The sequence below is a fragment of the Lepisma saccharinum genome, chromosome 8 (genome assembly GCF_977018435.1).
Source record: "Lepisma saccharinum chromosome 8, izLepSacc3.1, whole genome shotgun sequence".
Taxonomy (NCBI): domain Eukaryota; kingdom Metazoa; phylum Arthropoda; class Insecta; order Zygentoma; family Lepismatidae; genus Lepisma; species Lepisma saccharinum.
The window spans coordinates 22,682,114-22,706,546 of record NC_139236.1 but is presented as its reverse complement, the minus strand read 5'-3'; the positions used below and the strand labels follow the sequence as shown (position 1 = coordinate 22,706,546).

General features: G+C 35.5%; 2 protein-coding genes across 5 annotated transcripts in view; both read right to left on the bottom strand.

The window, feature by feature from the left end:
* fry (microtubule binding protein furry) overlaps positions 1 to 24,433 on the bottom strand; it is a 1,034,138-nt gene that overhangs the window by 10,731 nt on the left and 998,974 nt on the right. For all 4 annotated transcript variants that reach the window (XM_083126340.1, XM_083126342.1, XM_083126341.1 and 1 more), the window contains 4 exons: positions 7,559 to 7,741; positions 6,576 to 6,710; positions 3,444 to 3,622; positions 1,256 to 1,451 (listed from right to left, as the gene is read on the bottom strand). In XM_083126340.1, the coding sequence (XP_082982466.1) occupies positions 1,256 to 1,451; positions 3,444 to 3,622; positions 6,576 to 6,710; positions 7,559 to 7,741 (693 nt within the window). The remainder of the gene's footprint in view (positions 1 to 1,255; positions 1,452 to 3,443; positions 3,623 to 6,575; positions 6,711 to 7,558; positions 7,742 to 24,433) is intronic.
* LOC145991323 (uncharacterized) lies at positions 16,018 to 24,431 on the bottom strand. The gene is made up of 5 exons (XM_083127327.1): positions 24,237 to 24,431; positions 20,571 to 20,712; positions 17,745 to 18,643; positions 17,049 to 17,296; positions 16,018 to 16,201 (listed from the first exon to the last, which is right to left on the bottom strand). The coding sequence occupies exons 1-5, from the start codon at positions 24,429 to 24,431 to the stop codon at positions 16,018 to 16,020; spliced, it is 1,668 nt and encodes a 555-aa protein (XP_082983453.1).

The following is a 24,433-nucleotide window of genomic DNA, read 5'->3' as shown; positions in this document are numbered from 1 at the left end:
ATATACATATTTACAAATTTCAATGTGTTCCTAACTTTTGTCAATGTTTTTGATATAATTGATATTATTTGTCAAGTATCAAGGCATACTTTAGGATAAAACAACATTGATAAGCCATTCTTTTGGGTATACATTACAAAAGAAATGAAGTATTTCCTAAAATAGCTCATTTCTGGGAAAATAAAGGCCAAATAATTTCTCATAAAGTTATGTGAAAATTGTGGCTCAACCAAGGATCTGTGGCATTCTCTACCAAGCAGGGTGGAAAGAAATCAAAATTTTTATTTTTAAAGAATTGTTTTTACAATAAAATAAATCAATTTAAAAAAAAACAACATAAAACACACTTAAAGGAACTTGTTTGGTTTTTGGCACCATACGTACATATAGATATGTTTTTTTTTTTTTATATAGAAAGGCTTTGCCTAGTAAACGGCCCTGTAAAATATTTGAACAGTTTGATTAAAGCAAATAAAATATTACATGTAAATATACACTTTTCTGTTTCTGATACTGTATACATCAGACAGTGAAAATTAAACATTCTGGATGTACTCTATAATTTGTAGCTGAATTTTGGCACTTTTTTTAATTATAGTTTGCAAAATATCAGCTGCCATGTTTATTTACAGTTTAGTGATAATTATAATATTTAAGGTTTAACATGGTTAGTATTTTCTATAATTTTCTACACAAAATGTTTGCTATTTTTGCCTATAAAAGTTATTGAATTTTAAATTAAGAGAAATTTAAGTGTGTTTAGAGTTTACATATTACATTTCCTCTCGTATGAGCTTCACCCCATCAGTACATATATTTTGTTTCTTTTCCTTTCTTAGAGCCTAATCAACACCATTAACTAATTACGAGATTATTGTACTTTCACCAAAAGTGATTCAGATATCTACAAAATTCTTATGTCCATCATTCTATAAATTATTCATTTAAAGTGATTTAGATCAGTGATTTAAAAAGAAATCACCTGATTTAAATCGCGATTTAAATCAATCCACCTTCGTGCCAAGCCATCCTCTGATTTTTTCCAGTTTCCGAAACTTAGACCTCAGCTTAAGTTTATTTTCCCATTTGCATTCTCCGTATTGGCAACCTGTGTTATATGGATAAGAAACTTTGTTATATCATGGTTAGGAAATCCATAAAGGAAGGAGGAAGGAGGGGCACTTAGAATTCTTCTGACTTGTGGTGCTTTGTCCCTTGAAAAGAAGAAATGGATAGTTAGGCAGAGAATCCTTACCCTTACGAGTCGGAGCCGCAGCTGGAAGAGCTCGAGAGGAGAGGCTGGCACTTCGTTCAGGAGACTCTGAATCTGGTTCCTCCATGCTTCTTCGGCATCGTCTCGTGCGATTGGTCGGAATGAAGACATCAGTACCGTCAAATTGGGTGATGCATTGCAAGGTGTCACATCTCCCAAATCCCCAGCACTGGATCCTCTGCAATGGAAAAATGGTGGTTTGGATGTGAAGATTTGCTTTAATCATCTCGCTTCAGAAAATCATCTTCAACATCTGACACAATTTATTTTCCTGTAGTTTACGGTTATTACAAGCATAAGAAACATTTTTTCTTTGTGACGTTTCAGGAGAACATACGTCACAAAGAAAAACTGTTTTCTTATGCTTGTAATAACCGTAAACTACAGGAAAATAATTCTACAATGCAAGCAATGCGTACATACAAGAAAAACTGACACAATTTCTTTGATTTTAATGAAGTATTTAATTATTTTGACCACTATTGGACTATATCATCAAAAGCAGTTGCCGTGGAAAATAACTATCCTGGAAATTATGCAATATATATATTTTTTTATTAACTTTGCCCCAATATTGTTTGACAAAAATAAATTTCATGAATGAATTGGAGTAGTTTTATTATTTTGATAACTTTCAAGTGGTATGTGAAGCTATGAAAGTTAAAAGCAAATAAAATCTGGTATAGTTGTAATGGAACACTTTTAAAACTATTTTGAAGAATTTTAGGTTGCTACAATGTTCAAGTATTAATATTTGTGGGAATCTGTAAGAGAATCAGCTGAATTGTAATACTTAAAATGGCATAATATATGGTATAGAATAAGTATAGTTAGTATTCAAATTGAAGAAATATCCAGAAGCAGGAAAAATTTACTTTTTCACATTTTCATACACACAGGGCAGTATCCAAACTTTTCAGGACTGGTGGTACCATCTGATCATAAATGCAATTCGGGCCTACTGGCCACCATCACCCTCAAAGTAAGTCCCCTTCTGCACATATACACAGGTTCCAGTCATTTTTAAAATGCATTGGAAGTAATGTTCTTCGAGGGTGTCTAGTACTGCCTTTGCACTGACACGATGAATGCCCAATTCAGCACTCAGATTCCATCGACATGCCCATAATCAATCCCTACTTCATCAGCAAGGTGATGAATGGTTCAACGTCAAACCTCACGAACAAGCTGTTGAGCTTTGGCAACAATGTATGGTGTTGTGCAGCTGAGGAGCCACCTGTCAAAGCCATTTGTCAAAGATTGTCAGACCTGCTGTGAACCGAGTATGCCATTCAAAGACCCACGTACAGCTTACGCTTTTTCCCGTAACACTTGTCTAAGCATTGCCACAGTCTCAATTTCACCTTCCCCAGATTTGCACACTCGGATCCAACGCAAAGTCGCTTCACATCACATAGATCCACACTGACCACTCCTTGTGTTCTGGCATTTTCTTAAACACCACGGGCCATGTACAAAAAATACATGCCTGCGTCACTCAAGATAACGATGAGATTCAAAGAACAATCACTTTTCTTACTGGTCAGAACTCGAATCCAGGATTATCAAGAGCATTTTGTAGTGTACTGAATTTATATTACAATACATAACCAATCATGCAATACTCTATTGGTATTGGCTGAAAGTGGCATATTGGCTTATCGATAAAATTGCCTATAATTTTACTGATCTAATATTTCTTTAGGTTTGATTTGATTTGATTTTGCTTACTTAACAACACTTTTCTGCCACTTTTGGCTAATTTCGAAGATGAGGATGACATGATGAAATTGATGAAGGGACACTCACAAGGAATGCCCATGCCCGGCTGGGATTCGAACCCAAGCCTCTAGCTTTGTAGCATGCTGTGCTAACCACTCCACCACAGAGGTCGGCTATATTCCTTCAAGTGAGTGTAATTTTGTTTTATAGAATATTAGTACCCAGTTTTTTAAAATACAATTTATCAATCCAAAAAAAAAAAAAAAAATACAATTTATCATTCCAAAAAATGCAGCTGCTTTTCCTAAGGTAAACTCATCACGTACATTAATGGTCTTTTGTCAATTAAAAGAACTTGAAGAATGAGACTTAATATTACAAAAATGAAAAAATATTGAAAATAGGCTTCAGCACATAACTTGCAAATTACTCTATATGATGTACTTACGAAGTATCTGAGCGAGTTCCAGAATCATGTCTGGTTCTTTCCCTCAGGCTGAGAGAAGAAGGTGGGAACATTCCACTGCCACTAGCAGAACCAGATCGAAATTCCGGAGGAACAGCTACCTCGTCCAAAGGAGATTCAGAACCAACTTCATCATCTGAGGATTCTTCTGGTACAACACGCTACAAGGAAACACAAGAATACTGGAATTTTTCAGGAATGTAATGCCATTTGGGGCACAGTGCAATGCACAGTGGATAACTTTCATCAGTTTATACTACAGATGTATCAAAACAAATTACTAACGTACGAATATCAGTCAAAATTGGAATACAGAAAACAGATCGAATCTGTAAAAAAATCTAATACCAACTGCAATACTCTATTTTTGACCATTCAAATTTAATAAAATAAGACACATGATTTGTTTAATACAGTGCAATGTCTACCCTGGCTTCAAATTTGTTGCATTTGAAGATCAATGTTTCAATATGACACATTGGAAATATGGTAGTACTATTTTTGTTCCAGTGTAAAATCTGAGAATATTTATGATACAAAACACAGTTTTTAACAATATTTAATTTCAGAATGCATGAAATTACAATGGGCTTTTACATTATTAAATACGAGAGAAATTCCGAAAGTTCATGGATTCGCAACACTGCGCCAATTCTGTGTAAGCCGAGTCTGTGATTGTTGCATGCGAAGATAGCCTGTGGTGTGCTTTGTTAATGTATGAGTGAACCAACACGCAGCTGTTGTTTGTTTGCTCGCTATAAAAGTCGAACCACAGAGTGTATTACAATGGCGGATGGGAATGATATACCAATAATTACCAAAGGGTCCCTATTGAATTTTGTGTGAAGTTACGCAAAAGTGTCCAGGAAACGTTTGAGATGATCAAAGAAGCTTACGGTGATCGGCTGTATTCAAGTGGTGGAAGCATTTTAAGGAAGGTAAATGCAATGTGCAGGATAAGGCCAGAAGTGGGCGTCCATCAACATCAGTGAATGATGAGAACATTGTGAAAGCAGAGAGATTGTTGAAAGAAGATAGATGTGGAATAGTACTGCAGCATTGGGTTCCAAGTAATCAAACTGGAAATGGAAATTATTATGCTAATGTTTTGCAAGTGCATTAGAAGGAGCAATTCGCAAAAGAAGACGTGAACTGCTTCATGAAGAATGGTTTCTCCTGCAGGATAACGCTAAGCCATATGTGGCAGGGCAAGCTATGGCAGCTTTGGAGAAAATTTGTGGGCAGTCTCTAGACCACCCTCCACACATCCAAGACCTCACACCCTGCGATTTCTGGGAGTTTCCAACACTTAAGAAAGAGTTACACGGAAGGAAGTTTAGCACGGACCAGGAAGTGAAAGCTGTCATATCCACTAAAATCGACTGGCCGTCCGCCAACTGGGGAAGAGAGTGCGCACATGTTTTGTGCGGAGTCCACAGAAGTCCACCTACCGGGCAGCGAGAGAACTTCAACTTCCACAGAAAACTGTCTGGTGGGTTCTGCAGAAATGTTTACAAATGAAACCCTACCACTTGCAACTAGTTCAAGCATTAAAACACACTGATTATGCTTTGCGCACGTCCTTCTGTGCTGATTTCCTCGCATTAATGGAAACGGATGGGTTCTTTGAGAGGTTAATGAAGCAACTTTTCACCTTTCAGGGAAAGTGAATAGACACAACGTAAGGATTTGGGGAACTGCTAACCCCCATGAATTTGTGAAACACGAACGCGATTCTCCCAAAGTGAATGCCTTTTGTGCCATTTCCCATGAAAAGATTTATGGGCCTTTTTTCTTCCATGAACGTACTGTGACAGGACTTGTTTTCCTTGATATGCTGCAACTATGGCTCCTTCCACAGCTTGCAGAGGATAGCGCAGATTTCATTCTTCAATTGGATGGTGCCCCTGCGCATTACCATGGCAGCGTTCGGGACCATCTCAATTGGGCATTGGAACAACGTTGGATAGGCCGTGCATCTCCAGAGGATCAACCTTTCCTACATTGGCCAACTCGTTCCCCCGACTTGACCTCATGTGATTTCTTCATGTGGGGTTTTGTTGGAAGTGGTGGTACATTGGATGACCTGCGTGCCCACATCACAGCAGCCATTGCTGATATTGACCGCAACATGCTACACAAGGTTTGACAGGAGATAGACTATCGGCTTGATGTGTGCCGTGTTACGCAAGGTGCTCACATAGAACACTTGTAATTTATTTTCTTGTAGTTTACGGTTATTACAAGCATAAGAAAACAGTTTTTCTTTGTGACGTTTCAGGAGAACACACGCTCCTTTCATCAGACATTTATTTTCATTTTGACTAAAGATACAGTTATAACAATGGTTAGTAATTTTTTAAACAAAATAACCGTAAACTACAAGAAAATAATTCTATAATGCAAGCAATGCGTACATACAAGAAAAACTTGTGATTTGTTTGAAAAAACTTTGATAGTTTACCTTTCTTAGCACATGTTTCACAATAACATTTGTTTATTATATTTCACAGAATAAATGTCTGAAATCTGGTCCATCATTTTGACTTACCCTGTATTGTTGACCCATGACACCAAAACAACATGCGAATAACATTCACAGCTGATATTTTAAACAAATTTCATCTTCACACTTTCATCTCTTATGTGACTTTTTGATCAATACGAAGTAAAGGTGATTTTTCCCCAATTTATCCCTCACCGCAGACAAGTGTAAATATCAATGGTAATCTGCAAAAGACACAACTAGCGGGATTTTTACAAACAAAGCAGCAACACCTTTATCAGCCGTAAGCATATGCCACCTATCGTGAATTGTTACAACTACTTCAACACTTATGGCGATTATCGTCATACAATATAATGTTTGTTCTCATACCCCGTCGCTACAAGAAATAAAAAAATATTGAAACTGCTATATTCTTTCATGTACTCCCTGTATTCAGATCAGTCACTGATTACTTGGGACACTTTGTATACTCAAGGTTTGTGATTGTTATTGAATGCTTAATAGTCATTGTAAAACCTCCGACACTGCTGAACACTTGTTCATAGGTAAACCCCACAGATATTTTCCATATGTTTTGAAGTATATTTGAGATCCAATAAACTCACCTCTCTCTTGCTGAGAACTGGAGTCTTCTCGGTGAGACTTTCTTCCAAGAGGTGCAGGCTGCGCTCTCCATCATGGTCACCATCGCTGAGAGGCCTCCTCCTCACACCCCAGTTGAAGTTGTCTGTGCTTTCACCCTGGAAGGACATGTTTCGCAAAACTTTAGGCATAGGAAATAGAATATTGTGGCTACGTAAGTCTATTGAATATCTACCCAACAGCAAAAGCAAACAACATGAAGATTCACGTGAATGCTCTAGAAATTTTGGACTGTATCATAGCAGTTTTTTTGAAAGAATAGGAAAATTTTAAAAAAGGCTTCGTTGGCATCGGTCTGCCAAGCCTTAGAGTGCTAAACTTGTGTTCACTTTTGCAGGTATAAAATTACAACAAATTTATGTTGAGATTTCAAAATACAACTTTTTAAAATAATATGCTCTAGAAGGAATTATAAGGATATGCAATTTTTCAGACTTTGGAATATAATAGCAGTTTTTGGAAAGGAGAGGGCTTTACTGGCATTGGCCAAAGGTCTTTAAGAGTATTTCAACATAAACATAGGTGCAACTATTAACATTAACTCTGTAATCATGAACTATTTGTTATAAACAAAAAAAAAACACCATAAACTAATTTCTCATGATTTGGCACACCTAGGGAGACAAGTGTTTTTATATTAAATTAAATCTTAAGCATTTATTAATTCAGTAGCTCTGGTGTAAAACTTGATAACCACACACTGTTCATAATTGAGTTAACATTAGATTCAGTTGCTGCACAGTCTAAAGTTGCTGTACAATAATGAATGAAGCTCCTTCAGTAGTCACTGATAGCCAGAAACACGCGAGAACATCTGGTTAACCCATAAGCCACAATGCAAAGGACAAACTTTCATGTGTGTTTTCTCGGTTTCATACTATCATGGGTTATCAAGTTTTAACCCTTAGCAGCTCAATTGTAAATACAGTAAAATACCACCACATACCTCTACACTCTCACTTTCATATTCCAAGAAGTCAAAATCTTTGAAAACTCCAAACTGTTCTGTTGTTCCTTCATCACGGCGAGAGCCAGCCGACAGATCATTATTTGGAGCAGAAACCTCTTCCGTGGAGGAAGCCATGCTGGATTGCCTCTCCATGAGGTCTGAGCTTTGGCTGAAGATTACCTGTTGAGAAAATGCAGAAGTAATGTACAATTTCCTACATCCTATCGAATGCATGTGAAAGTAAAAGTTTATCATAAACATAATGAATGTAATTTCATTAATTGCTTTGAATAAATTTTCCAGCTCATGCCTTTTCATCCCTTTAATGAAAAAAAAAAGTTTATTCAACAACATGAAAGTTCAACTGTATTGTTTCAGTACAGTACATAAGAACAGAATGCAAAATTGAAAATAACTTTAATTGATTTTCTTATTATTAAACTTTACTAAACTTTATTACATGCTTTGAACTTCTTTCCAATAAGTTTGATGTCACTTTTACTTTGTTGCTATAATTTATATCATGAAATATAATACAAATAGTGATAATACAAGTGAAATGAAAATTCTAGAAAGTGCTTTCAAAATTGTTGAAGTTGTTATTATTCATAGCATGTAAGAAGTGTATTGACAATGTCGCTGTTATTTTATGAATTTAACTGATAAAAATTACTTCATTTAGATAATAATTTGGCAGAGGACATAATTTTTTCTTTGTCTGATGATAAAGTTTTACTCAAATAGGTTAATTCAACTTGAAGAACAAGCACATATTATTATTCTTTTTGTGACACTTTGTGACACACTGGGTATACTTTATTTTTTCACCTGAATAGATTAAATCATTTTTAACAAGAATGTTAAAGAAATGTAGTGAAAATGCTGAAGGTTCAGAAAGAAATCAGAAGAGTTAAATCTTGATCCAAGTCCTTATTAGATCTCTCCGTATTCATCAATAAGAAAAATATTTAAAAAGTACTTAGTTACAAGTGGTTATCTTTTCGCATTCACAGCATTTCATTCCCAATTCAGACTTCCCAAGAAGTTTAAAACATTAGACAAAAGGTAAAAGGATAAAAAAAAAAGGATGGAAGGATGGCAGAAAGCTTCTTATAGGTTTAAAACTTCTTGAAAAATCTGAAGAAGGTATAGGAAAATCAGTATTCATTTCTTGCCCTTACTGTCAAAGTAAAAAGTGCTTATTGGAAGAATTTCCTTTACTTTCATTACTTTTTTTGTAGTTTGTGATGGAATTAAAATACAGTATGATTTGATGGGTAATTTATATTAGTTTTTTTAGTTTATTGGTTTTTATTATTTTACTAACCTTTTGTAATGTTCCAATGCATTGCACCAGACAGTATCTCTTAATATATGAATAATAGTTGTGTTTTTTACTACTGTCTTATGTTAGGGCCACTGACTTAACTCCTTATTTGGGATATGTACAAATTTCCATATTTACATTGAATGAAAGGTTATAATTTCAGGAGACTATGATATACTATCAATGTTAAAAAAAAAAAAATTAAAAATCAATTAATCAAAATAGAAAATGTTAAAGTTTGAAAGTGTTCCAAGTTAGTTAAACAACTGTACAAAAAAAATTATATGTGTGGTATGAACAACAATCAAATTTAATGTTTCCTGACTTTTCCAGGGTTTCCATGACATTTAGGTATGTGGAAACTGATTCAATCTATAGTCCATACGGAAATCCAATCAGATCGTTTTTTTTTAAGATTTGAGTATATCAGGACCTTTGAAATAGGAACCTTTTGCAAGAATCATTGTTGAGAGACCTACAGGTCCAACTAAACATTCATAGCATGACATCAACCTTCCTGGAATTACATGATACAACCCATTCAAAAATGCAGTGCACAACTAAAAGTAAATCAACATTAATGACTGAAAATAGACACAACAGCCAAAATCAAGTTCAAATTTACATGAAACCAGATTAATAGAAGAAATAAATATGTAAATAAAGCAGTTAAATTATACATACTTGTAGCTTACTTGGATTTGTTCAGTCCTAGGCATTTGCTTGTGGTAGGAAAAAAAGAAGAGCATGCAAAAATGAGGATAGATTTTCATTCATGCAGGAATCATGCACAAAATTCATCAAGCACATGCATCTATGTGAAGTTACTATATTATTTAATGTACAATGATTTCAACAGTAAAAAAATTCATGTACTCATGCATACATACTGTTTTTTCCCCTCGTGGAAAGGGAAACTATATTTATATCACTTCACAAATACATTTAGAATTTTTCTGCAAATATTCACCCCACAAAGTAAGTAATACACAACAAGAATAATTCATTAGACTGAGTCAAAATACATAAGTACATCTATCACTAGTTTTTCCCTACTACCCTAAATTTCACAGATTTTTCCCACAAAATATCCATTCTCCATCCATTTATAAGGAGCTGCAGAAATTCATCAGTGTTTACAGAACTTCTATGGAGATGCCTGCATGGGCTACAGTACAGTGAAAAGGTGGGTAAAACATTTTAGAGATGGTAACACAGACATTGCTGATAAACCTCGTAGTGGAAGACCGAAAACAGCTTCCATGCCCAACAACACAGACCGGATTGGCGAGCTTATCCAAGGTAACAGTAGGATAACTATACGAGACATTGCACATCTGAACACTGGACACAGTGCTATACAGGACATCATAAAGACTTAGTTATCATAAGATTTGTTCAAGATAGATGGATGACAAGGTGAAGAATGAGGTTCACCGGTGGTTATGTTGTGCTGAAACTGACAGCTACAAGATTGACATTTTCCAGCTGCCATTACGGCGGCACAAATGTGTCGGCCGATCTGGATGTTATGTGGAAAAGTAACAACAAGGTCCAAATTATATATTACCATAGGTAGAATAAAAATAGTGGTTTCTGACTTTGAGTAATATCACTTGACTCATTATTACTTTCAGTGCATACCTTGCCAAATTTTTGGAAGCTATGTGTATTGGTATGTTACCCTTGATTGTGTTGTTACTTCTAAGAAGGTACTAATACAAAGTTCACGTATTGTGTTCAACTGCATTTTTACTAGATAAAATACACTAGGGGTGTGCAGAATCCTGGCCCCAGAAACTTATTTCCTGATTTTCGGGATCCCAAATAGTATGGAAATTTTGAACAGTCATGCATTAAAAGTACTTAACTCTATGCTCTATAAGCACCAGACATTTCTTGAAAAATGCAGCTTTCAGTTCAGAATTTGTAAACAATCACTTCTTGGAGATGAGTGGTGTTCAGAATTTGAGATTTTCAGTGTTGGGAAATCATGAACATTTTTCTGACTGTCAGGAAATAGTAAACAATTGTTGTTTTGAATGTTGTGATTTTTAAAATTTCCCATCCTGCACTACCTTAAAATGAACAGAAAAACACAAAAAGAACAGCATTGAAATCATATGAAATGTCAAAAATTTATTCACCTCTCATGGATATTGCCAAGGCAGTAAAATGGGTGAACGTAAAAGAAAGTATACTCATGTTGGTCTGTTTGTGGATGAAAGGTCACTCATTTGATGTGGTGATATTTCACGCTGTTCTTAGCGAGTTCGCCCATGAATAAAGAATTTCTAATTTTAATTCTAATAAACAGCTGTTGTGTATGATCTGTATGCTTTAGATACTACTTCGAAGACAATTTGAAGAATGATTTCTTGCTGTAAGTGAAGGCACAGTGCTAGTAGTCCCGTTCAATATGTAATATGTTCAAACATTTGGGTACATATAAAAAAATCTGTATTTCTTTCATGGGGAATAAGTAAGATTAATTGTATTTATTTTTTGTACGAAAAAGTTACTTATCCTAACATATATATGTAGTCTACATGTGAACATCTTCACCTTCCCTGTAGAGGAAATTGTCTATGAAGTAGATGAGCAATTTAGCTTATTAAAGCAACAATTCTCCTCCATCTTTGTTTATCCATTACACATTCATATAAACATAACAAAACGATGAAACCGTGAGGTTGACACTATAGTTACATTCAAATGCAAGCAACACATCACATCCACAGATATAAATGAATAGAGAAGGTCAGAAAACAGTCTTGTGTATTACTGTTGACAAATACATTATATTTACTCTCCGACACATGGTGCCTTTTGCTATTCTGGAGCTGTTTCAGTTTCTGCTTAAGTGGATATGTTTGAAGATACATTGCAACAGAAAATATGAACTAATGGTTTCATGTTTTTCTTCTGAATAGAAACTGCAGTTCTACAAAGATAAGAAAACCCCAGTTTCTCTTCTCACTTTCCTTTTGCTTGTGCCCGAGTGCCCCTGTGTTGCCATATTTGTATCTTCCCTCTCTCTTGTTTTATTGTCAAAAAAATCGTCATTAAATGTTATGTCTCTACTTTCACTGTTTACAGTTTTCTCATTCACAATGATACAAACACTTGGCACTGAATAAATGTGACAATGATGTGTTGAAGAACGTAATACATTTTGGCAATGCAAGGGCAGAATTACATGGTGAATCTCTTGATCCTGAAGTGACCGTTTTAAACCTCAGGTTTCCACTGAAGCTGAATTAAAATGAAAACCCCTACAAGTTGGTAATGACCAAGATGGCAAGATGAGGCAAGAGGCGAGGCACATCACCAATTTTCATTTCCATATCTTTTGAGACAAGAAATGATATTGTACTTGGAAATTTGTTTATGTAAGTGCAAATTTCAATTTGTGAGACAATTGGTGAACCATGCACATTCAAAAAGAGTCATTCCATGTGAAATCACCCAATTTTAAATCAATTGGTTGCTTGACCATTTTGTTAATTTTTTTTTAAAAAAAATCTTCCGCCATCTTGGATTTCTGCTCATTTTTCATCACTGCGGGAAGCAAAAATGAGTGTTTAAAAGGGTTTTGAAAAAAGGTTGCTGTGTGATTTCTATTACAGATGGAATGTTCTAGTTTTCACTGCCTGAAAGTAGAGATTCTGGCCTTTCAGAAAATGTATATATATGTAAGGTAAGAATTAAGTAACTGGGACTTTAATGGGTTTCAATATAACCATCGTAACAGGAAATTTTGCCAATTTTAAAGGTCTGTAAAATCAAAAGGGCTTGAAACCACAGGATGGAATTATTTTTGCAAGAACTATGAGTGGAAGGCTTTTCAGCCATGGTGAAACAAATCCGGGGCTGTAAGCCCTTCTGTCAGATTTTTAGTTCCGAAATCCGAAAATTTCCAAAATTTGTGAATTTCAAGGTCAAATATCTCTAAAGGGGGACCTGCCAAAAATTAGAAATTTTGGCCATGGATACTCCTACTAGTACTTAGTAAAACCTGTGAATTTCATTTTGGGGTTCACACCGATGTTCATGTTACAGGCTGTCAAATATCTCTAAAAATGACATCGTGAAAACATAATAATAAATAGGCTTAAAGTGACCTGATTTCCATTATTTTATAAGGGTAAACAGAAATTAAAATAGATAAACTGGTTAGTTACTAGTTGATATATTTCAATATATACTTAGTGTGCTTTTGTTAATAAAAATCAAATCAAATCAAAATCACTTTTTGGATTGAGAAGACAAATGTTAGTAAACAAACAAGAGTACTATTATGTCAGTAAGTATATACAAGTTGCATGCACATGTTTCTTAAAGGTTTATGAATATCCAATACTATCAAACCTTACTCAATACATCCACTCTGATACATAACAAGTGTATGCGAAATATAACATAATATATACAACAATTGTCTGCGAAATATAACATAAGCTACCTGTAAAATATGACAAGCATTTAAACGCTTGAGAATATACGTATTCAAGTTCTTCCTCTATTTTTGTATCCCAGTTACATATACCACTATGATATACACAGTTTGCAATTCAATATATTACATCACAATGACATTTACAATTCCATATATCACTACACATAATACAACAATATATATATATACACACTATCTACACATGGATATCAAAGTTACAGGGGATCTTGTCTGTCTCTCAATCCATGGAGCCATGAAAAAAAGAAAAAATATCCGACTGGTGCGTGGTCCCGAAAACACTGATTGGCACGGAGATGATTGATCAACGGACTATTTCTTCTTGTAACTTTGTGACAGTTCTGTGTTTTTCTGTTGAGTAAAATGTTGTATGTTCTCCCAGTACCAGTGGTGAAGTCACATGGTGTCAGAACATTAATTATATTGTTCAACTTCACCCAAGCAACATCATTTCTTTGTAAAGTAAAGCTCATTGATGGTCCGCCAGGATTGAGGAACATCACTTTAACATCATTGTTTTCTTTTGACATTTCAATTACTTTACCTACATACCACCTGTTAGTGTCCACGGTGGTTCAGTCGGTAACGCGTCTGACTACGATGCTAAAGGTCCCGGGTTTGATCCCAGGCCGGTTCAAATCCGGGAACTTTTCTAACGATGGAAGCGGCCCCGGCGACCAGCCAGCGTCGAATAACATGGGTACCTGGGGAAACCTGGGGGGTAAAGGCGGTAAGGGGCATGGTGCTGATCACATCAGCCGCACTCACGACCAGATCAAGAAAGTGTGGGGCGTTACCCCCACACCCCCTATACGCCTTCATGGCGTGGTGCTAAGCACAGGGGAACACTTTATTATTATTTTTTTTACATACCACCTGTTATTGTAAATGCAAACGACATTGTCATTTTCAATTATTTCATTAAAATGAAATATTCGTGGTGAGTCATCAATTCTGAACTCTACATGATTAATTTGAAATGATGCAGATATTCTACTGATGAGAAGAGTTGAAGAGTCCTTGGGTATGTACAGTGATTGGAACGCTACATTTTAAAAGTAGCTTCGCTACAGCTACAGCTACTTTTCCAAAATGTAGCTTCGCTACAGCTACAGCTACATTTACCTAAAAGTAGCTCGCTACGCTACTCCTGTGCGCTACTCGCTACTTCGCTACTTTTTCGCTACTTCTGCATGAACAAAAAACAAGTCATGAAGATATTTGAAACTTCCCAGCTGTTAGTTAGATAATAGGCAGTTATCACAATACCAGTCAATTGATATATTTTTTGAGTTACCATCTGACTTGTTTTAACATTTTTGGTGGCAACAATTAATTTTTTAATGAAAAAAAATTATGAAGGAAAGATTTTGAACATAAAGTTTCAATTGCATCTTTTCATAAACTCCTAAGAGAATTATCAGGAGCATGAACCCAGAGAACTATGACAAGCAATATCTAAATTTCCTACACATCAATCATTTAATTAATAAATAAATCTTTAGCAATTTGAATAGTGGAAATCCAATATCCTCAATTTGGATGTCTAGGTACCTTTGTATAGTCATTGGATTACCTGACAGCATTTCGGCACCATGAATGTATAGTAGGAATGAACTGATACAGAGTCCCATGCATTGAATGGTATCATAGATGCTGACATACTTTTTCCAGAATCTGCAGAGGGTAAATATCCAGAGACATTGGGAGTAAAATGAATGAGGTGATCAAACGATCATCTTGCGTGAAAATCAATATTCAAGACAATAGCCTAGTTCCACTGGGGCAGTATCATAAAAAATATTACACATTCTGACCTACTTTGAATTATTACATCTTTTCAAGTATCGCCATTATGATGTATGTTGGCACTGATATTGATTCGAAGTAGTATTGGCTTAGCCCTAATATATAGATAATAAAATTATTCAGGTACTTGGTAAACTATACACCTGGATGTATAATATCCAAATACAGTACTTGATTATACATCCTCTACATACTTATTTGTCAATGTATCCAGATATCAAATAACTAAAGTGTGCATACATACATTATCTGTAATATCATTACATCTATCATCTGGATGTCCTTATCTTGATACTAGCCTTCAGCACAATTAAGCATTATTGTCCACTTTTTTCTCTACCTATTGGGCTGCACCCTCACTCATTGCATTCTATATCAACACTCAAGTTAATGATTCTGTATTACTGTTCTATATACTAAACTTTCACAATAGATATTTGGGGAAAAAAAATAAAGTTTTAAGGAAAAACCTGTCCTGAAGCTAGTTGCTGACAAACTTTTGGTATGAGACAAGATATTAATTTTATAACACTATTGAAAGTCCTATTGCGAATGTACAAACCACTTTATTAACTGTGTATAACATGCATGTTTGGTTTGTCCAATACAAGTTTTTTAAACCAAATTCAACTGTCTGTTGAACTTTAGCAACAGCTGCATTTCGAAGTTCTGGTCGGTCAGCCGTGTCCTTCTGCTAGAAAACAAGTTTCCGCCAACACTAAACAAACGCTCAACAGCTCCACTTGACGGCATAACAGTGTTCAATTTTATGAAAATTTCTTTGAACTTGCTACTGTAACTGTGCAGTGTCTCCACAGGTTTGGGACCATCCTTTAGAAATCTTCACAGTTCTTGTAGTTCTGTTTCCGATTGAGTTTGCTCAAACTTGAAGAAATCTTCAAAATCGTCTAGCTGCTTCTCTTCATTCTGACAAGCTGAACTTTCCTTCGTATCATGAGATACAGCTTTCTCCATCCATCTGCGTGCCTCACTCTTTTTTTCCGATTCAAGCCATGACAATTTGAATCTGAAATACAATAAAAGTGCTATATCAGGGTATTGGTTAACTACACTGAAGACAAAAAAAAAAAAAAATCTTTGATGTCCACTTTGGGGCAACAATTTCAAGTTTATTGCAGGTTTACATTGAACTAATTGATTTGGTTTATTTTGAATATGAGAGGGAGATATTTGAAAAGTACAGCATGGGACAAAATAAGTGAGACAATAAATGACATATTGAGAGAGGGAGAGATCTAATCGCAATCGCAAAGATGAGGATGGGTGAAATTGATGAATGGACAATCACAAAAAACACACAATCCCAGGCTGGGCTTTGAACCCAAGACTCCTGGGTATCATAGTATGCTTTGATAACTACTACTGCACCATGGAAGACAGCTGGTTTACATTTGAACACTGAAAAAAATAATAAACAACCATGTTATCAAGTTCTGGAAACTATAAAAGAAAACCTCTTAGGCTATTGAGAAACTGCATAAAATAATATATTTATAAAAACAAATGAGTATGAGACAAATGTTAAAAAAAATAGTGAAAAGAAACAGCTGAAATGTATACTTCACATAACAAGGTATTATTGGCCAAGACTAGATATCCGCCTCTCAACCAAAGACAAGTTTAACATTGGCATGCACTAAATAAAATACAGGTTGCCAAGAAATTATTTTGAACATCAAATAAAGCAACTATATTCTGATTTGTGCACATATGAAAGCACGTAATTGTTATCTTATAAGAGAAGTTAACAATGTTGATGTTTTGTTATGTAAAGTAAAACATCATGCATCTTTCATGTGAATAATCAAGATATAAAAGACACTGCAGTGAATTAATTCCAGATAACTTCTTACCTTGGATGGAAACAAGCAGCTAGCACTGTATCCTTATCCCATAAAATGCCTGCAAACCGTTGCTTCACACCATCAACAATAGCTCTGGCAAGGGCATCACAATGTGCTACATCCCCAGAATCCAATTTCAAACCAAGTATCCGGAGAAGTTGGTGGAGTGTGGGAAGGAGATATCCAATGGACACCTTCTTGTCTCCCTGGAGAATGTCAATTGCTTCGGCTAGTGGTTGTGTAACCTCAGCATATTCCTTCAAAAATAAAATGTACGTTACTTTAAAACATTGTAGGAATTAATTTATTCATTTGTAAATATAATGTTTGTTATAGCAATAAACAATGGTGAAAATATTAAAAACAATTCATAAGCATGATTCCTTCATGTACTTTAAATGTAGCATATCATTCAAAGGAAATCCATTTTGGAAAAACACAGCAAACAGTTTCTAATCTCCACAATAAAAATGTATGTTAATAATTTCTTCTGATTCCAGCACAAGTGTATGCATCACTTAAAATTTATGAGAAAAATATTATGCAAATTCTGCACTTTGGAATCTTAAAAAGTACACTATAATAATTGAAGTCAAAAATTAAGAATATTATAGCAGTTTGTAAGTACAGCTTGCAATGACTGAATAAGTTAAGAGTATGAAATGAGTGCCAACTACATAAGTAATTTTATCATATCGGACCTACCTTCAAAAATTCAATCTCATGTGGAGAAAATCTGCACAGGCCAACTGCATCAGAAATTGCATGCACTTTCTCCTCATGCTTTGTAAAATGCTGACATAGTGCCGATACAGCAGAATGCACTGAATTCCACCGTGTTGCATTTGGTACAATCAGACATGCACCAAGCTGTTTTTTCACTATGTCAGCAACCTGGGAAGACTGCCTGGATTTATTCCACAATGCCTGTGCTTTAGCGAAGGCACTTCGGAAGAGCCTTTTGTAATTTGCATCTGATGATGCAGCCTTTTCTGAATCTTTCACTGCAACAAGATGTAAAGTGTGTGCTGCACAGCGAATGTGGGGTGGCAAAGTGCAATCTCCTGTGGCAAGAATTTCTGTAATTTCTTCTTCCACCACATCAGACTCTTGGCTGTCCTCCGGCTCACTTGCAGAAAACTCCTTGAAGGCTTTCACGAAGTTTGATCCATTATCAGTTACCACACCCACTACTTTATTATGAATGTGGTACCTGATAAATATGTCCTGCAGCTCTTTTGCCAAAACATCGTAAGTATGGCTTCCTATGAGACGCCGACATGCAAGAGCAGCAGATTTCCTCTCTAGAGACAGTGGATCCAACCAGTGGCAGGTTACTCCTAAGAAGGACCTATGATGTGCAGTCCAACAATCTGCTGTGGCTGAGACAAAACTGACCTTTTCAAATTCGCCTAACATTGAAGATTTCATTCTTTCATATTGCTCCCCCAACTTTTTCTTTAAGGTCGCAGAGCACATCAACTTCTTCTTTGTTAAAGACTGCCATAAGTCACTGAACGATGGTCTGTCCACCTCAGAGAATGGATGCAACCCATCTACTATCCACTCAAGCAACTTATTGTCTATACTCTCTTGGTTTTCCCCTACAAATGAAAGGATATGAAATTTGATTAATGCCATGAAAGATTAAGAATTAATTAAAAGTTTCAATATATAATTATAATTATCAGTATTCAACTAACATGCATGCAATCTTCAAAACATAAAGGGGGTGGGGGGGGGTGAGAAGAACAGTTTACTTTCTCTTGGTAGATAAGGTTTAGCATAGTAACTAGCATAAATAGCAAAAAGTGGGGGGCAACTACACCCCTAATCGCCTCCACTGATTAACATAAATTACTGACTGAAATGAAATTATATATCTTTAGATTGACATCCATTTTCACGAGAAGCTGTGCCCCCCTCCCCCAGCTTGAACTCCCCCTGGACGTCCATGATGATACTTATACTCCAAGAAATTTGTCATACAGTGTAAACATTCAGATACACGTTGCAGTCTCATTGAACTATGTAGTGAAATACAAAATGAAATTATCCTGACCTTTAAAAACACAATTCTTGAACCTTTTTAATGTAACCAGTGGAGTTACAAAATATGATTGCATAGTACATTGTACCTTCCGTCTTCCACTTCAGGATAAAATCCCACCCCCAATAACTTATTCCAAAATTTTTTCGTGAACATTGGGCCTCTTCGTAAGAGTTTCTGAAAAAGCCTGAAATGGTACGTTTACTAGACATGTAATGTGGAACAAATACATAGAATGTATTAACAAGAAAACTACCCTTCACATTACAACTTGCTTAAATAATTTCCTGATAATTTGAAAGCAGCTGCAATTTTTGCTCCAGTAAGAGGAAGAACAAGAACAAAAATAAACCATTTATCAACAATAAAAAAACAAATAAAATAAAAACATAACTCACACCAAGCTCATAGGCAGTGGTTACCAAACAGTTCACTGCAGCACACTGGATGGTTTACAGGCGCACCGCGAAATGTTCTATTTTACTGAAATGACACTCCAATGTATGTGCTTATTTAGTACTTTTTATTATGTGTAATATATTTCTGAATTTGATATATGTGTTTATTTTTTTAACTTGAGGCAAGCAACCTAACCACACTAACTGAGCGTTGCCAAGTGTTAGATAGGCCTACATTCTAACTTTGGCACCTCGGAAAAATCTTGAAACACTAAGGGTGCCGTGAAACAAAAAAAGTTTGGGAATCTCTGCTATAGGCGATTATCGAAAACCGCATACAGAGCACTTAATGAAAGAAAGGAAGAAAACAATCATAACAACAATGCTGACTGAAGAAAAAAATCTGCCGCTGCATCTCTTTACGTGCTTGTCCATTGCATACAATAATAACGGTCTTACTTCATTCAGTACCTGACATTCGGTGCTCAATGTGACATGACATAATATACACTCTAACAATTAGGGTTTTCAGTTGAATGTAGGGGATGCGGAAGAAAATTAAGGGGCACGCAAGCACCCCCTCGCACTGCCCATGGTTGAAGACAAAAGAATTGTACAATAAAAATTATGAAATTGCCAGTCCCTATGGTGGATTTGCTAGCATTAGCATGCTACTTCACAGGGTGGCCACTCTAAGACCATGAAAAAATTCAAGTATAATTCCCGGTTTTCAAGGCAAACCTTCCAAAAATTCAAGGATGCAAGCAGAGGTTTTCTCTATTCCAAACTTACATACTACCGCCCCTCAATAAAAATATTAACAATATGAAGAGTGTGCGATTCCAATGAATCCAAAATTCCACATAATTCCCGGAACAAAATATTCATGCATAATTCCCAGAATTTCCGGTGAGTAGCCACTGTCCTTCATCAATTGGTTTGGATCGTGGGTAAAGTATGGATGTGACTGTCTCTTTCATTCTCTCCATTCATCACAGTCACAGTTCACTCATGAGCGGTATAAGAACGATGAAAACCAAAATAGAAATCCCAAACATCAATATGCTCTCACAAATAACTCACCTGAAAAAGAGAATCTTCCATCTTTGAGGCTGCTTAATTTTAACTGCTTCTGCCGTTGGTTGCTATCGCAGATCTCTCTTTTTCTCTTTCTGCTTGATTCGATGGATTTATTCAACTCTCCCAACTTCTGCTCATGTTTTCTCTAAAGAAAAAAATATTATGACTATAGGTGCACAAATGAAAGTGCAGTGATACAGTAACAAGATTTAATCTCTGAAATTTTGAACTTCTTACAAAATACTTGGGATTTGAAATAATCACAGGAAATCTTACACATGTTACCATACAGCAAAATGCCACGGGACCATTTATAAGGTTCTAATAAGAATAAAAGTTGCCGAGACTGTCATGAATAAATACTGTGGAATTCCATGGCAACTTTCTCCCATGTTACCTCAGAAACGAAAGACGTGAAGTTGTCTTGAGATAAATAATTCTGCAATGGAAACAATATATACAATTTTGGTCCCTAGTGTTTGTGGGAAAACACTTCCCTTAATGTGAATAGCATGTCATGAGAGAAGACATTGGGTACTGCTTCTAGGAATTAATTTGTTTTTGCCTCATGTGTGTGCCTACTAGGGCTGAGCTTATACAAGTGGTATCTGTATCAGAAAGCATCTTTTCCATTTATCAATACTGGCAGATACTTTTTTGTTGTTTGATTCTACGCAGGATCCACATAAATGGCACAAAACACTTTCGCAGAGGCTAATTATCCTGGGAATTATGCAAAATTGGAAGTTGTGCCCGATTTATGTGCAAAAACATTGAATTTTGTATTAGCATAACATAAAATATTCATGAATATTTTAAAGCAAAAACTTTGGTAAATTTATGCAAATAATTAGAGCAGTATAATTTCTGATATCAATCAATATTTCAAAAAGCTTTTATCATTCCAATTCCCAAGCATCCAAGTGATATTGGCTCAGCCTTAGTGCTTACCCAATGGCAAAGTGGTAACATAAATGTTATGTTTGTTTTTACGTTAACGTCAAGTTTTACTGGGATTGAACACTAGAGGATATCTGTATGGATATATTCTAGCTCTATGAATGTGCACACATTCCATTTAATAACGGAACTGAAATTTGAAGAATGCACTGAAGAAACTGATTAGTCAGTTTCATTTTTTGTCTAGCTATGAATTCCATATCAAAGCAGTATGTTAAATTTTAAAATAAGTGTTTAATTACACTAGAAAGAATGAAAGCTGTGAATAAGAATAATAACTAATAATTTTTTTATTTATTTCCAACCCTTGTGGGGAGGGGGGGGGGGACGAGGGTCAAGAATTTTGATTCATACCTTCTACAGCTCTACTCTTTCATAACTTGTCAAAACACCTTATTCCACGAATTGAAAATCCAGGACCCCAGATTCATAAAGTAATGCAAATGTCTCCAAGTTCGTGAAATCAGATAATGAGAAAATGTCACTTCAACATCATTCCAGGCTATGGCTACTCGGATACCTATCTGTACACTTTACTCACAGTCTCAACATTTTCACTACAAAAACGTTATTCTGCCCTGAGAGATATTTATTGGAGGGGCAGGAAGAATATCAACTACAATGAAGTGATTCTTATGAGGTTATGCAGTTATGTTCAATTGCTCTCAATACATTTTTTTTTTATGGAGTAACTATTTTCACCAGGTGGTGAAGCTAGCTTTGAAGCTATTTTCACCAGAATTTAAATTCTCATGTGTATGATCTCCAACCTGGCCTACTACATGTATGTGTGCATTCCTTAATTGTTGATGTGTAAGAAACTTATGTCGGCGTGCATTTATTTTCGTATGGACAAGTAATTTTTCTTCACACTATGAAGTTTGAAAAATATCACAAGGTGTTCTAATATGAATTGGTACTGCTAATATGTCACATGATGTAGTATGAAAGGGGCATTGCATTCCTTGTGCTTTCATTGTTAGGTTAGGCAGGTCACTTCCAGCATTAAAATTATTTGTAAATACTTCCCAACACCAGATCATGTGATTTCTGGTCTTAACACTTTCTGCTATTCTCACTACTTTGTGACAGTAGTAGTTGCACCAATTTTACTTTAAATTAACTCCTTAGCAGTAACTTAAGTACTACTGCCCAATGAGATTTTAAGTCCACTTTATGCACAGTTTGGCTAATCGGGAGTGGGCCTACATTTTAAAATCTGAACTACAATGTACCTCCACTGGGTATCAAACATGGATGTGGGTAACGGTTTAGATTATTTTATGAATTTTTGTTGTTTTTTTCAAATTATCCTAGCAGTAAGACTAATCTTAGAATTTTGGCAATCATTATCACACAAAATTTGAACCTTTGTTTGGATTTCGGTAAAAGTTATAAATGTTGAAAAAAACACTTTAAAATTACCTTAGGCGAGCATGCGTGCTTCCCCCGGACAATGCATTTTCCATCGTGAAGCAACTTAAGTATTGTAGACTAGTAGAAGTAAATCGGAAGTTTAGTAGAATACATTTAGGGACTTTATTTTAATGCTAAGAAAACCAAACCTGGCCCACCTAACATAACTATGAAAGCACACATCTTTAAGTAATCACTAAAACTCCGCAGTATGTGTTAACAGACTTAAATCTAAGCATATAAAAATTGCATTCGTAGAATGATGAAATCGCAATGCAACAAAAGAAACTTGCGCCAAATACAATGCTATGGTCAAGTATTTACATTTGTTGGTGAAAATAGCCTCGTATGCTATTCCCACCACCTGGTGAAAATAGTCACTTCCATTTTTTTATGTCTTTTGTGGTCATATCACACGTGCATGATATTAAATGACAATGAACACCACACTGACTTAAGAACTCCACATTGTAGTAGCTCCTGATTAGTGAAAAAGGTATTAAATTCATTATAACTCTAAATTTCAATTTTCGCACTGTGAAATTCTCTGCAATCCCTTTGAAAATTCTTACTTAAGCGGGGAAAAAAATAACTTCGATTGAAGACGTCGATCAAAATTCCAAGCAACAAACATTTCGTCTACAATATTTTTTGCTCTTCCAAAAGGGTTGAAATAACAGTACGTTGGACAATTTGCAAAACGGCAGATTAGGCCCAAAATATTACTATATTCATGAGAAAATGATTCGGTCAAGCAAGAAGGTTAGATAATACCGAACTTTGTATTCGGGTCTTGCTATTTACGGGCGAATGTTTCAAAGTTGAGGTTAACACACACACCTCAATTTTATGGGCACGGAAACTTAGGAAATTACTTTCCAGTACGAAATTGGCGCACAGTTGGAGGTTTCTTCGACTAAAACTAGGTGCACGTTCTGCACAATTTTAAAAACTTATTTCGGAAACTTTCGCATGCTTCAATTAATCCTTCCAAAGTAATACATTGGACAGAAGTCGAAAATCTAGTACTATTTAATGAAACCAACCACTTACCGACTTTGAGCACTACATGCCTTTGTTCGAAAGACTGTCCAAATAGCACACAGGAGAAAAACTGTGTAAAATGTACAAATGTATGATAAATGTTAATGGTTACCAACTGGCAGGTAAACAACGTGGCATGTAATTGCATTATTTCTACATTTACACACTTTCAAGAAATTGCAATGAAACATGTGACCGAGTTTATATCTCCCCTTTCATTATTATTATATCCTTTAATTTTACACTTACCTGTAAGTGAATTTTCATATTGTATGTGCTGGTCTTCGTCACCGACAATTCGTTTCCCATGCAGCAAAGATTGCAGCTTAGAATGAAATTTCCATTTTTCCCTGTCCTCTTGAAAGTAAAAAACTTATTGTATTCTTCCCATGGCAACTTCTCGCGTGGTTTGCTTCCACAATCGTCGCTGTCGATATCACTCATAA